This window comes from Triticum urartu, chromosome 7A (assembly GCF_056163025.1).
Source record: "Triticum urartu cultivar PI428250 chromosome 7A, HENAU_Tu73, whole genome shotgun sequence".
Taxonomy (NCBI): domain Eukaryota; kingdom Viridiplantae; phylum Streptophyta; class Magnoliopsida; order Poales; family Poaceae; genus Triticum; species Triticum urartu.
Window position 1 is genome coordinate 598,129,666 of NC_141879.1, and position 15,271 is coordinate 598,144,936.

Genomic DNA, 15,271 nt, shown 5'->3' on the forward strand with positions numbered 1-15,271 from the left:
CCGAATCATCTTCGCCTTTGTCAGCCAGTCCTGGTCAAAGAGCAAACTCTCAGAAATAACTTCATGATGAATCAAAGACGATGTGTTCGGTTAGAGGGTTTATTACTTGTTCGGCGGCGCGGTTGCTGCTCAGGCCCACGTCCTCGGTAGTATCCGGACACTCTATTTGAATGGCCGAGGAAATGACTTGTACATCTCCTCGTGCGTCAGGCCGAGGAAACTTTGAATGGCACGCGGTCCTTCTGGTTTAAACTCCCATAAGCGAAGGGGCCGGCGTTTGCAAGGCTGGACTTGACGAACCAGCATAACTTGCACTACCACAACCAAATTAAAATCTCCCTCGAACTGATCTTGAATGCGGCTTTGCAGTATAGGAACGTCCTTGGCTGGACCCCAGCTCAGACCTCTGCTAATCCATGACATCAGTTGTGGTGGGGGGGCGAGCGGAAAGCGGGGGCAGCCGCCCACTTGGCACTTGTGGGAGCCGTGACGTAAAACCACTCCCGTTGCCATAATTCGGACACCTCTGGAAAGGAACCTTTCGGCCATGGAGCTCCTGCCATCTTGCTTATTGATGTGCCTCCGCACGCTGCATGTTGCCCCTCGATCATCTTCGGCTTCACTTCAAAGGTCTTGAGCCACAGGCCGAAGTGAGGGGTAATGCGGAGGAATGCCTCACACACGACAATAAATGTCGAGATGTGGAGAAAGGAGTCCGGAGCTAGATCGTGGAAATCTAGCCCGTAGTAGAACATCAAACCCCTGACAAAGGGATCCAGAGTGAGGCCTAGTCCTCAGAGGAAGTGGGAGACGAACACAACGTTCTTGTTGGGCTCGGGAGTAGGGACGACCTGCCCTCGAGCAGGCAGCTGATGCGAAACCTCGGCGGTCAGGTATCTAGCCTCCCTCAACTTTTTGATGTCCTCTTCCACAACGGAAGAGGGCATCCATCGGCCTTGAAGGCTGGATCCGGACATGATTGAAGATCCGGAGCACCTAACCTGGGCTTTGGGTGTTAGAACTCGAGGCGGGGGAAGGGTTCGATTGAGCACGAGAGGGAAAAAGCAAAAACCTTGTCCCTTTATAAAGGGGGTGAATATCAAGCGTCCTCTCCGTAGCCGTTTAGGACTTGCCTATAATTTAGGAGTCCTAGACACCGTTGGGTTACCCACGCCTGTATTAATGAGAATCCCGTAATAAGGGGACACGATCTCTGCTTTGACAAGACGTGTCGAAAAACTGCCCCGCGTTATGTGCGGGGCTGGTTAAAGGAAACGATTCGAATAATCATCGGGCCATGACATAACGTCATGCCGCCAAAACAAGCCAGCAAATTAGATCTGCGAAAATATTATTCTCTCTACGGTGGAATGTGGAACTTATTTCGCAGGGTCGGACACTATCCTCGTATTCAAATTCTTCTGTGTATTCGAAGAAGGAACCCGCCTTGCAATGCCGAAGACAATACCGCGCGCCGGACTCATCATCATTGAAGCCTGGTTCAGGGGCTACTGAGGGAGTCCTGGATTAGGGGGTCTCCGGACAGCCAGACTATCTCCATTGGCCGGACTGTTAGACTATGAAGATATAAGATTGAAGACTTCGTCTCGTGTCCGGATGGGACTCTACTTGGCGTGGAAGGCAAGCTAGGCAATACGGATATGGATGTCCCCTCCTTTGTAACCGACCTTGTGTAACCCTAACCCTCTCCGGGGTCTATATAAACCGAAGGGTTTTAGTCCGTAGGACAACAACCATAACATACAATCATACCATAGGCTAGCTTCTAGGGTTTAGCCTCCTCGATCTCGTGGTAGATCTACTCTTGTACTACCCATATCATCAATATTAATCAAGCAGGACGTAGGGTTTTACCTCCATCAAGAGGGCCCGAACCTGGGTAAAACATCGTGTCCCCTGCCTCCTGTTACCATCCGGCCTAGACGCACCGTTCGGGACCCCTACCCGAGATCTGCCGGTTTTGACACCGACAACCATGGCGGCCCCTCAATAGGCGAAACATAAGCAGTAACGATGTGGGAGTCATTGAGATAATTCGTCAACCGAACCCTCGTGGTGTCCCAAGCCACAAAAATGCCTCCTCTAGTCTCCGACGCCGGTAAGTAAGTGAAACCATCATAATTAGGTCCCATGCATTGCAAGATTACATACTTGTCCACCACTTCTAACTTAGTTTCTAAAATACAAACGATCGCCGCGTGGACAGATTGCACGAACCCTCTAAGGGCCTTCCTCTTGGCTGGATTGTTAAGACCTCTAACATTCCAGCACAGTAACTCCAAGGCGTTGCATGACATTAGGAAAAGATGACTCCAACACCACGGCGGCTAACACCCCTACTGCGCCAAAAGGGGTTCAGCCATCCCTGTCTCTCCCGCTAGATTTAGCGGTATTGCCTTCCCGAAGATGGCCGCTATAGCCTTCAATTGCGGCTCCTGTAGTGGCGAGTCGAAGACCGTATGTAGCTGACCTAGCGCGTCCTCGGAGACCGCCAGATCATCACAGTCAAATCCCAGGGTTTTCAGCAGCACCGTTTCCGCGGCCGAAGCCTTCGTCTTCCTGGCGCCACCAAAGCAAATAGACCAAGTGGTGCGGCGTGGTGTGAAAGGATCCTGACCCGCTTTGATGCCTCTCAGACCCTCGAACTCCTTGAGAAGAGGTGGTGCAAGCTTCTTGAGAAGGCCCGCACAGAAAGCCTTGATGTTACCTAGCGCCAGAATTTCCTTAGCCGAGAGATGCCCCTCTTGGTGTTGCGTTGCCACCACACATGCCACAGCCAACGCGTCCTTTCGCCATGCAGCGGCTCCTGCATGCATGCGCTAGACGTAGTCACATCAACGCACTCCAACTCCTGTAGCGTGGGTCAGTTGTCCAACGTATCATCTCCTGGAACCACCTCCCCTTCCTTTGTCGCAGGGTGCGTCAAATCCGCCACCGGCGCCCACCCGTCTGCTGCTTTGTCGGCCAGCATCGCCTCATGGGATCGTTGCATTGTCTCCTCCTCAGATTCCGCAGCATGATGGTTTTTGGTGGCCCCCACCGGCCGGTCCATGCTAGCCTGAATTGGCTCCACCAATGCCGCAACATCCTCAACCTTATTTGTTCCCTCGGGATCTGTAGAAGGCCCCATATCAATCATCAATTGCATGCATCCATTAGTGGCCACGCGATCCCCAGTCCCTCCTTGGTCAAAGGTTGTTTCAAACGAGCCAATCGAATCATGCTGTACCAGATCAGCCACCGCAGCCTCTGGCGTAGGCCTGGCCCCACAGCTCTGAACCGGATCTTCTGTGGCCAGCCTCGCTGCTGGTGGCACGCGTACGGCCGCACCCTCAACCTCCCGTTGTGCAACTGGTGGCACATGCGCAGCCGTGCCTTCAACATCCTGTCTCGCTCCCGTTGCCATAGTCACGATGGTGATCACCGGCGTGTGCACCGTCGCCGCTGAGCCGCGTGTCATAGGTGGAATCCTCCATTCAGACGGCCCAATGCGTCCCGTCAGCGCATGCAGATAGGAACCGCCGTGCACTCTGCTTGCCGGCGCCCCACCGTGGTGATCACGAACTCCCCTTGTCCACGACAAGACACGCCACTCACCCCGACCAGAGAAGTCTGCAGAGTCATCCAGCATCCCACTTTGGCCGCTCCCATCAGAGCTAGGCGGCTGCAGCCAGCGCTTCGGACCCTCATGATCTCGCATCTGCCCTATGTGAATGAGTGTCTTGTACTCCAGCAAGGCTCGCAACATAGGCCGCCGCGCCGCCGGACCTCCGAACACCTTCGGCTCTGGCACCCAGATACGCTTGGCCACCGGCACCTCGTCCGGGTCAATGCACCATGCCCGAAGCTTGAAGAGGGACAAGTCCTCTCTGTTCTCTGTCTCCGGCGCCAAACTCTCCACCTGACATGACGAGCCAAGGATCTCCACCGCCGTCTCGGTCGTCCACGCATGAGATGGGATCCCCTCAATCATAATGTCCACTTGTGTGCGCATCACTCTTGTAACAGCTTGAGCTTGCTTGAGCCACGTTTTGACGAACAACTTGAAGAACCCGTGCTCGATGGTGCCCTCCGCCAAAGCTCTGTTGCGCAACTCCGGTGCCGCAAAGACAACCAAGAAATCCTCAGGGTGGTATTTGTGGACAGAGAAACGGTGACGAGGGATGTGCAGCTCCTCCGACAAGGCTTCCGCAGCCTCCTGGCAAGACACCGTTGGCCGTGTGCCTCCCACATAGGCCACCACCGCCAGCCTCAGGCGTTGCTCGAGATCCTCCATCTCCTGCGTACGGCGGAGCACGCAGATACTCCTAGTAGCAGCAGCGGTAGCTGATGCCTGCCCGGACCCCACAGGTGCGGTGTCAGCCGGGACTGACGAGGGCCTCTCCAAGGGAGTGGCCTGCCTAGTCGCCGGTGACAGCCTGTTTGCAGGTCCGGCCTGCATCTACGGCTGCGACACTCGCGCTACCTTGGCCATCGCATCTCGCCGGAGATCCTCCTCTGACCTGGGGCTCCTTGGCCGCTTGCAGTCCGTGGATATGTGACCCTCCAAGCCACGCCGGATGCAGAGCGGAGGGAACCAGCAATCTTCCCGACGATGGCCCTCACGAAAGCAACTGAAACAGAGCCCAAACAAGTCCGCCGGGATCTCCCTCCGCTCCGGCAACGAAGCCGGGGAGCACGACGAACATGGCCGAGCACCGCCCGCCGCGGCCTGCTTCCGAAAGGCCTTCCTTTTGCGCCACAGAGCCTTGCGCGACGGCCCTGGCTTGCGCCACGGGACAGCGGCACCCGCGGCTTGCCCAGGATTGGCCCCGGCCGGAGCGCCTCCAGCCCCGGTCGAGGACTCCCCAGATTCGGACGACGCAAACAAACCCATACCGGAAACGATGGGCTGGGGTCTGGATGAAACCGAGGCCGGGCTAGCGGAGCCGGAGGCCATGGTGATTGGCGAGCCCCGCGCGGAATGGACGCAGGCGGAAGAGGGGGGCCGGGGCCCGAGCGGCCACCGGCAAGGGAGGGAGGATGCCGAGGCCGGGATGGACGCCGATGGAGGAGAGGATGGACGCCGGGGCCGGAGTGGCCGCCGGCAGGGACGCACTCGCTAGGCGGGGACGCGCTCGCTAGGGGACGCGCTCACTAGGGGACGCGCTCGCTAGGCGGGGACCCATTTGACGTTTCAATTCCGTAGAGAAATTCTTCATACATTTTTAGGGGTCATCTCTGGTAGGAAAACCGAATCAATGAGGGACTTCTACCTGTGTTATCCTGCAATTCTCACAAACACATTAGTCCCTCAACCAGGTTTGTCGTCAATACTCCAAAACGAACTAGGAGTGGCACTAGATGCACTTACAATCTCCCCCTTTTTGGTGATTGATGACAAACTGGTTGAAGTTTTACAATGGGGAATAAAATATGTGAAATTGTAAAGGATAGGGTATTGTCTTCATAAGTGGCAAAGGCTCCCCCTGAAGATGTGCATATAAGTAATTTTCTTTTGGAATGCAAATGCACATGGCAGGTTGTACTTGTGGAGATCCTCTTCAACTTATGATGACAATTCATCATGCATGATTTGATATTACGAAGATAATGACATGCATAATGAAAAATGGATGTCTGCAAAATGACCTAAGTGCGGAAGTTATCATCGCACATGCGGAATTTATCATCGCATCACAGAATAGCAAATAAGTAGCAGACGACCATTGAGTTTAAGTGTTACAACTCAAAGAACCAAATGTATCAAAAAGCGAGAGTTGTAAGCACTTGGCAAAAGTAGCAAAAAGTAAAGTGACCACCCATATGGACCCGCTTGAAGACTATCAACTCATATGCTTCTCCCCCTTTTGTCAGTAATGACCAAAAAGGTTTGAAGACATAGAGCTTCTACTCGTTCCCATGAGGTGCAGGCGAGGCAGCAGGGTCGTCGTTGAGGTCCGGTGGTGCAGAAGATCTCGGTGCAGTGTCGACACGCGTTGTAGTTGGAGGAGGTGAAGTGGCATCATCTTGGTCATCGATGACTCTGGCATTCACCGTCGCAGCTAAGGACGAATAGTCAGAGTCTTCAAGTGAGGGAGTCCGACTCAAGTGAGCATTCCTTGGAGGAGTTGAGTCAAACTTGAATCTTTCTGTGAAGCCATCGTCTTGCAGATCAGCTTCAGCACTAAGTAATGTCAAACTCTTCCAAGACCTCCGACAGGTTTCATGTGTAACAAAGGCATTCTTGGTGGCAAGATTGCGAATGCGATTGACGTCCACCAAGAGGCTTTGCATCTAACGCTTAAGCCAGTCATGATGCTTATCCTGTTTCTGATGTAGCGTGATGAGAAGCTCTCGGTCATTGAGAACACGAGATCGCTTCCGAGGCCTTTGGGCAATGGTGCTTCCACTGGTGTCAGTTTGAGCGCGAGGGGCACGTGTGTTACCAGCCAAGGGATAAACACGAGAGACTGCCTGAACTCCTTCAATGGGCTGGGTGAAGCTTTGACGATCAGCATTGTGAAGATAAATGGGATCCTTAGCAGGCTGTGGGTAAATAGCTTCAACAGACATATCAACCTCTGGCAAGAATACAAGATGATTGTGCGCAAACGGCTAATAGTTGAAGGCAGAGTGCAGCTTGATAAGACACATTACCCATGGAGCATAGAACTTCAAACCAAAAATGTCGGAGCCAGATGCAGCCAATTGTCTGATGAAGAAGTCTTGAGCATTGAAGCTGATGCCACTGAATATATAGAAAACCAAAGTCTTCATTGCTCCTTCAAGCTTCGCTGCAGATGAATGTCCTTTGACAGGCCATAGAGTTTTTCTGATGATATGGTAAATGGTGCGAGGCAGATACTCTAGGTCTTCAACAAAGAATTCAAATGGGTAGTCAGCGTCGTGATGCAAATGCTTCATCATGCTCAACATTTGGCTCATGTTGGGTTCTGGCTTCTGAAAAATGCTCTCCAAAGCATTCTGGTGTTGTTGACAACCTGGTTCATAGTATTCACCAGGAGTGGGCAGGGCTGTAAGCTCAATGATATCAAGAGCTTTGGCTTCATGATGGACATTGCCTGTCATCCACTCAAGGACCCAAGTCTTTAGATCCCTGTTGTAGCCTCGAATGTGAAGAGTGGCATAAAACTGTAATAGAAGCTCTTCATTCCAGTGTTCCTCGTCTATGACAAATTGCAGGAGGCCAGCGTCTCTGAAGCAATCCAACGCTTCTTCTAGACAGAGCAGGCTAGCTATAGCTTCAGTGTCAAGACGCATATGTGGAAATATGCGCCCTTGATTGTATAAGACGCATGAATAGTAGCTGCGCTGCTGATAGCTCCAGAACTGATCCGATGAAATGCGAGGTTTGGAGTAAGGGTTCTTGGCGCTGTTGAAGAAGGTGTTATGTGCCACGAAGCCATTCACATTGAAGACCCCAGGTGAGGTTGCAGTGCCTGGGAATCTTGGAAGTCTTGGCTTGGGCTTCTGGACTTGAGGCCTGTGCTCGACATGATAGTCAAATTGTGGACCCGCAGCAGGTGGAGGAACCAGAATGGGCCATCGGACCATAACAGGCTGACCACGATCAAATGCCAATTCAATAGTATGAGGTCTTGGAGGGGGTACAGGAGCATTGGCATTTTCATTGACATGGGCTGCAAGTGGCACAATAGCTTCAGGAGGAATGATTACGTCTGGTGCTGCATTGGCTTCAGGGGCCACATTGGCTTCAGGTGCTTCATTATTGGCTTCGGGCATGACGACATCAGTGTCGTCAGCAGTGTTGTTGGTGGTGGTGACGTTAGCTTCAGGCGCCACATTAGCTTCAGCCGTGACAATATCATTGGCTTTACTGTTGATGTTGGTGGCCGCCTCAGTATTGGTAACCTCCACTTCAGGAGCTGGAGGGTCGGACACGTTCTCCTCGAGAACAGCTTCAGGAATGGTTGGTGGTGTAGCAACTCTTTCTTCATCACGTGGTGCTTCTTCTTCATCGGCTGATGCAGCCGGAATATCTTCAGTTGTTTTGGCTTCAGACTCAGAGGCGTTCACAGTTGGAGTGGCTTCTGGAAACACTTGACGTGCAACAGATTGGTGGGGCACTTCTCCTTCTGGAACGCTCGGAAGAGTGACTTGGGGCCTTGGTCCTTTGCGAAGCCTGCGTAACACTGGCGACGCCTGTGGAGATGGAGTTGGCTGAGCCTCAAAGTCATCTTCATCTTGCATTGGTGAGGTGACTTGTGGTTGGGGAGAACTTGGGGTGTCTTGTTGTTGTGGGTGATCAACCCACGATGCATCCTGAGAAGTTGGCGTCAGAGCACGACCAATGCTGATGAGCTCGCTGTGCGTGAGCATAGGCGATGATACCAAATTGTGCTCGATCTGAGGAAGGACTTCATCATCTTCAACATTGTCGTGAGGACCAATGTCTTTAGCTGCGGTGGGGTCAACAGCTGGATTGTCTTCAGCTTCAGGAGCCTCTGTGGAAGCAAGCTCATGAACTATCAACTGGCGCTCTCGATGTTCAGACGCAGGACGAGCAACAGAAATTGGCTCGACAAGAAGGGGCTCTGTGAGAGTAGCCCGGTCTCTCTTCTTTGTTTTCCTTTTCTTGGTTGGGGAGCATCATCAGTGGTGGCTTTGGTCTTGCGCTTTCTGGCTTCGGCTTCAGCTGCTCTAGTTTTCTTGAATTCTGAAGTCACTATGGGGACCTTAGGCTTCGAGCCTGTCATACTGGCTGGGAAGACAATGCGAGGTTCTTCCTACCTTGATGCTTCTGGTTCTGCCACAGCTGGCTTCTTCTTCTTCTTGGCAGCCATTCGGGGGTCGATGCCTGGTCACCCCAAGGCCTTGCGCTTTTCAGCTTCATTGTAGCCTTGAACACATTTATCAACAAGATTTTTCATGCGCTCACGAGAACCTTTTGCTTCTTCTCATTTCTTGTGGAATGCCTCCTTGAGCTCATGCATCATGACCTTGAAGTTTTGAATGTCTTCAACATTGAGCTTGGCCATGTGCTTCTTGAACTAAGCCTTTTCATAATCGATCTTATGCTTCAGCTCAACAATTTTCTGAGCTAGAGCCAGCTCAGGAGCAATGGCTCCGTGGAAGGCGATGCTGAGGCCAATGGGAAGCTGAAGATCATCAAAGCTGACATCTGGGCTGTCAAACCACTCATCAATGAACTTGTTTAAGATTTCCACATCAAAGAGAGGAAGATCATTGAAGATTTCCGCCTCTTGCTTGCTCTTGATCAACTGCTCAAGAGCGTCATCGCCAAGATCGTCGTCACTGGACAGATCAATGGCATCATTCTCGTTTCTCAAAACAGCAGCAGGGGTCAGTGCTTGACCAGTGAGTTGCATGGGCTTTTTCAACTTGGCAGACTTGGAGATACGTGAGAGATCTTCAGACTGCACACTGGCTTCAGGAGGTGCAGTGGCTAGAGGCTTCGCCCGTGAGACATTTGGTGCAGATGAGGGCTTTGAAGCCTGTGGTACTGAAGAGGGCTTTGAAGTCTTGGGTTTCATTTGCTTCACAGGCTTCGGTGGTGCAGGCGCTTCGTCAGAATCAGCGTCGTCTGCAGGTTGATCCACGTCTGCCCCTTGAACCATTATGTGAGTGATGAGACCTTCTAAGTTGTAGAAGGGCCCAACAAGATTGGGTTCAGCTTCTCGTGTGCCGTCGGCACGTGGCGCAGAGGGGCCTGGGCTGAAGTCTAATCCCAAAGACTTCTTGTTTTCCTTGGCCGAGTTCTTTGCAAACTGATAGTTGCGCTTGAAGAGATTATCTTCTCGACACCATAACAGAGAGCATGGGTCGGCATTTGCAGACTGAGGTCCATGAATCATGCAGGGGTAGAAGCCTTGAGCAATAGCTTCGGACTTCGACTTGGGCTGAAGACCTTTGTATATTATATCTCCCCAGGGGGCCTTGATGGCACTCTTCTCAGCATATTTGTCGGTGACGAATCTGTACTTGAACCATTCCTCTGCCCAATGTCTTTGAATCCATTGGATTCGGTTCTTGCGTTCTCCATAGGTCTCTTCTGGATCTGACTTGTATAGCTCATAGAGATCTGGTGGCAGGTCCTTAGCAGTGTTTCCACGACGTTGTCTGCCGCCCTTCCTGACTGATTTTTCTGTTGCCATGAAGTTTCGACGGAAAGGCTTCAACACTGTCAAAGTCTTCCGTACTGGTCAGACAAGAATTGGCTTCAGGAGAATTTATATGATGCTGTAAGAACTCTGCAAATGAATGCAGACTATGAGAACCAAGGGATTCTCCCATGGACATGTACCTATGACTGCATTAAAGGTGCGAGGGAAAGGGAAGAGGTCATATGCATTCTCAGAAGATTTTTAAGATAAATCAGTTTAGAAGACATTGACCTCATAGTGCGAAGACATTCACTCATATGTAGAGAGTTGGTTCCAGATTTGTACGAATCCATGAATAAGTACAAGTGAGGAATCTAACTACTTTGTGAAGCATAAGTGAACATACTAGGCATGCTATGAGATGCAAAATGAGATAGATCCAACTTGTGGGAACAGAAACCACTTGTGGTTGTAAAGGATGAATCTATCGGATCAAAAAGACTGTAAAAAGAGGTTTTATTTACCACGCGAGGAACTGCTAGATGGAGTGGGAGAGGAGGCCGAGCAGTTCGATCTTCCGAGCCCTAACTTGGCGATGGAGGACACCTACGGCGACGGCGAAGAAGACGATGTCCGCGGCTGGCGTGAGGACGGCGTCGGTGAGGTCGCGACAGCTAAGAGCTTCGTCGCCGGCGTAGTCGAGGGCTAGCGGTGGCGCTAGGGTTTGTGCGAGAGTGGAAGAAGAGATAATGACTAGGGTGAGGCGTGTATTTATAGAGACAGGGACAGCACAGCGTTATTACGCAGGTGCCCCTGGCGGTTCACATCTGAAGGACACGTGGCGATCATGCAACACATTGGAGGTTGTTCCATGTTCCCACGCACGTCTGGATTGTCGGGTGGTCGTTCCCACTTCTTCGGGTTTCAGGCAAAAGGATTGAGCATTTAAAAACGGATTTAATGTTTGTCTCTGTATCTCCTGCTGACAAGCACACAACGAAGACATTCGACAGTTTCAATAGAACGCATATAATTTGGATAGATAGACTTGAGACAGAAGCATAGAAAGGTTAGGGTCCAATCACATTCACTTAGTTCAAAAGATTCAACATGAAGACATAGATATAAGTGAATGTTGTAGAGGACATAAACTAAATCAGTACATTGAAGATAAACATGAGGCCATATTAACATTGAAGATAAACAAAATGCGAAGACTTTGCAAATGTAATGCCATGAGAAAAACACTTCTAAGGGAAGAATTTGATGGTGGCGTTACCCACCGTATAGGAATTATTAGACCCAAACACGGCGCATAATTATCATGGCGCTCCGAAGTCAAATTCCACGTTAATGTATTCACACTCAGAATGTAAGTCTTCATTGATTGAAGACATACTTTACTTCGTGTGTTGCACATATAAGTCATCAACATGCATAAGTGTTAGGATGTGTGCCTGATCACAGGACATTTGAGGATTCCAAGATATTTAGCTCACACCGTAACTTGCAAAACCTTTTCTCATCCAAGGGCTTTGTGAAGATATCTGCTAGTTGCTCTTCAGTGTTGACGTGTATGATATCAATATCTTCCTTCATGACATGATCTCTGAGAAAGTGATGACGAATTTCAATGTGCTTTGTCTTCGAGTGCTGAACTGGGTTGTTAGCAATCTTGATGGCGCTTTCGTTGTCGCAGTAGAGTGGCACTTGCTTCAGATGAATGCCATAGTCTTTGAGTATTTGCTTCATCCATAGAAGCTGAGCGCAGCAAGATCCAGCAGCAATGTATTCAGATTCAGCAGTGGAGAGAGATACACAGTTCTGCTTCTTTGAAGACCAACATACAAGTGATCGTCCCAGAAAGTGACATGTGCCTGATGTAGACTTGCGATCCACCTTGCCACCAGCATAATCAGCATCCGAGAATCCAACTAGATCAAACTCTGAGCCCTTTGGATACCATAATCCTAGTGTTGGGGTGTGAGCCAAATATCGAAGAATTCGCTTCACAGCTAAGTGATGCGATTCCTTTGGTGCCGCTTGGAATCGGGCACACATGCAAACACTAAGCATGATATCTGGCCTAGATGCACATAAATAAAGCAAAGAACCAATCATGGAGCGGTATACCTTTTGATCGAACTCTTTATCATTGTCGTCGGGACCCAGATGGTGTTTAGCTGGCATTGGTGTCGTGTAACCTTTGTAGTCTTGCATTCCAAACTTCTTCAGGCAATCTTTGAGGTATTTCTCTTGAGATATGAAGATGTCGTTGCGTTGCTGTCGTATTTGAAGACCAATGAAGAACTTCAACTCTTCCATCATGGACATTTGATATTGCTCTTGCATCATGTATCCAAACTCATCATTGTATTTATGATTAGTGTAGCCGAAGATAATGTCATCCACATATATTTGGCACACAAACAGTTCACCATCATATGTCTTCGTGAAGAGTGTGGGATCTAGGGAACCAGGTTTGAAGCCTTTGCTCTTCAGGAAGTCTTTGAGTGTGTCATACCAAGCACGAGGAGCTTGTTTGAGGCCATACAATGCCTTGTTGAGCTTATACACCATGTCAGGATGTTTTGGATCTTCAAAGCCAGGCGGTTGTGCAACATATGAAGGAAATATGCCCTAGAGGCAATAATAAAGTTATTATTTATTTCCTTATAATCATGATAAATGTTTATTATTCATGCTAGAATTGTATTAACCGGAAACATAATACATGTGTGAATACATAGACAAACAAAGTGTCACTAGTATGCCTCTACTTGACTAGCTCGTTAATCAAAGATGGTTATGTTTCCTAACCATGAACAATGAGTTGTTATTTGATTAACGAGGTCACATCATTAGTTGAATGATCTGATTGACATGACCCATTCCATTAGCTTAGCACCCGATCGTTTAGTATGTTGCTATTGCTTTCTTCATGACTTATACATGTTCCTATGACTATGAGATTATGCAACTCCCGTTTACCGGAGGAACACTTTGGGTGCTACCAAACGTCACAACGTAACTGGGTGATTATAAAGGAGCATTACAGGTGTCTCCAAAGGTAGATGTTGGGTTGGCGTATTTCGAGATTAGGATTTGTCACTCCGATTGTCGGAGAGGTATCTCTGGGCCCTCTCGGTAATACACATCACATAAGCCTTGTTTAATGCGAGACGGTTATTCATTTAAATCAGAGAATAATGGTTGTTCTATTTATATGAGTAATATCTTTTATGGTCATGCACCCTTGAAGAGTGGTCTATTCTTATTGAATCTCGATAGTAGTAATACACATATTCATAATGTTGAAACCAAAAGATGCAGAGTTGATAATGAAAGTGCAACTTATTTGTGGCACTGTCGTTTAGGTCATATCGGTATAAAGCGCATGAAGAAACTCCATACTGATGGACTTTTGGAACCACTTGATTATGAATCACTTGGTACTTGCGAACCGTGCCTCATGGGCAAGATGACTAAAACACCGTTCTCCGGTACTATGGAGAGAGCAACAGATTTGTTGGAAATCATACATACCGATGTATGTGGTCCGATGAATATTGAGGCTCGTGGCGGATATCGTTATTTTCTCACCTTCACAGATGATTTAAGCAGATATGGGTATATCTACTTAATGAAACATAAATCTGAAACATTTGAAAAGTTCAAAGAATTTCAGAGTGAAGTTGAAAATCATCGTAACAAGAAAATAAAGTTTCTACGATCTGATCGTGGAGGAGAATATTTGAGTTACGAGTTTGGTGTACATTTGAAAAATTGTGGAATAGTTTCGCAACTCACGCCACCTGGAACACCACAGCGTAATGGTGTGTCCGAACGTCGTAATCGTACTTTACTGGATATGGTGCGATCTATGATGTCTCTTACTGATTTACCGCTATCGTTTTGGGGTTATGCTTTAGAGACGGCCGCATTCACGTTAAATAGGGCACCATCAAAATCCGTTGAGACGACGCCTTATGAACTGTGGTTTGGCAAGAAACCAAAGTTGTCGTTTCTTAAAGTTTGGGGCTGCGATGCTTATGTGAAAAAGCTTCAACCTGATAAGCTCAAACCCAAATCGGAGAAATGTGTCTTCATGGGATACCCAAAGGAAACTGTTGGGTACACCTTCTATCACAGATCCGAAGGCAAGACATTCGTTGCTAAGAATGGATCCTTTCTAGAGAAGGAGTTTCTCTCGAAAGAAGTGAGTCGGAGGAAAGTAGAACTTGACGAGGTAACTGTACCTGCTCCCTTACTGGAAAGTAGTTCATCACAGAAAACTGTTTCAGTGACACCTACACCAGTTAGTGAGGAAGCCAATGATAATGAGCATGAAACTTCAGATCAAGATACTACTGAACCTCGTAGATCAACCAGAGTAAGATCCGCACCAGAGTGGTACGGTTATCCTGTTCTGGAAGTCATGCTACTAGATCATGATGAACCTACGAACTATGAAGAAGCGATGGTGAGCCCAGATTCCGCAAAGTGGCTTGAAGCCATGAAATCTGAGATGGGATCCATGTATGAGAACAAAGTATGGACTTTGGTTGACTTGCCCAATGATCGGCAAGCAATTGAGAATAAATGGATCTTTAAGAAGAAGACTGACGCTGATGGTAATGTTACTGTCTACAAAGCTGGACTCGTCGCAAAAGGTTTTCGGCAAGTTCAAGGGATTGACTACGATGAGACTTTCTCACCCGTAGCGATGCTTAAGTCCGTCCGAATCATGTTAGCGATTGCCGCATTTTATGATTATGAAATTTGGCAGATGGATGTCAAAACTGCATTCCTGAATGGATTTCTGGAAGAAGAGTTGTATATGATGCAACCGGAAGGTTTTGTCGATCCAAAGGGAGCTAACAAAGTGTGCAAGCTCCAGCGATCCATTTATGGACTGGTGCAAGCCTCTCGGAGTTGGAATAAACGTTTTGATAGTGTGATCAAAGCATTTGGTTTTATACAGACTTTCGGAGAAGCCTGTATTTACAAGAAAGTGAGTGGGAGCTCTGTAGCATTTCTAATATTATATGTGGATGGCATATTGCTGATTGGAAATGATATAGAATTTCTGGATAGCATAAAGGGATACTTGAATAAAAGTTTTTCAATGAAAGACCTCGGTGAAGCTGCTTACATATTAG

At 48.8% G+C, this 15,271-nt stretch overlaps 1 protein-coding gene across 1 annotated transcript; it reads right to left on the reverse strand.

Moving 5' to 3' along the window:
- Positions 1–2,884: 2,884 nt before the first annotated feature.
- Positions 2,885–5,101, reverse strand: LOC147960606 (uncharacterized). The gene is made up of 2 exons (XM_087533439.1): positions 5,070–5,101; positions 2,885–4,961 (listed from the first exon to the last, which is right to left on the reverse strand). The coding sequence occupies exon 2, from the start codon at positions 4,460–4,462 to the stop codon at positions 2,885–2,887; it is 1,578 nt and encodes a 525-aa protein (XP_087389565.1). The 5' UTR covers positions 4,463–4,961; positions 5,070–5,101.
- Between the last annotated feature and the right edge of the window lie 10,170 nt (positions 5,102–15,271).

Bases quoted from the DNA above. Each gene is read 5' to 3' on its own strand.
- LOC147960606 (XM_087533439.1), bottom strand. From the start codon at position 4,462: ATGCAGGCCGGACCTGCAAACAGGCTGTCACCGGCGACTAGGCAGGCC.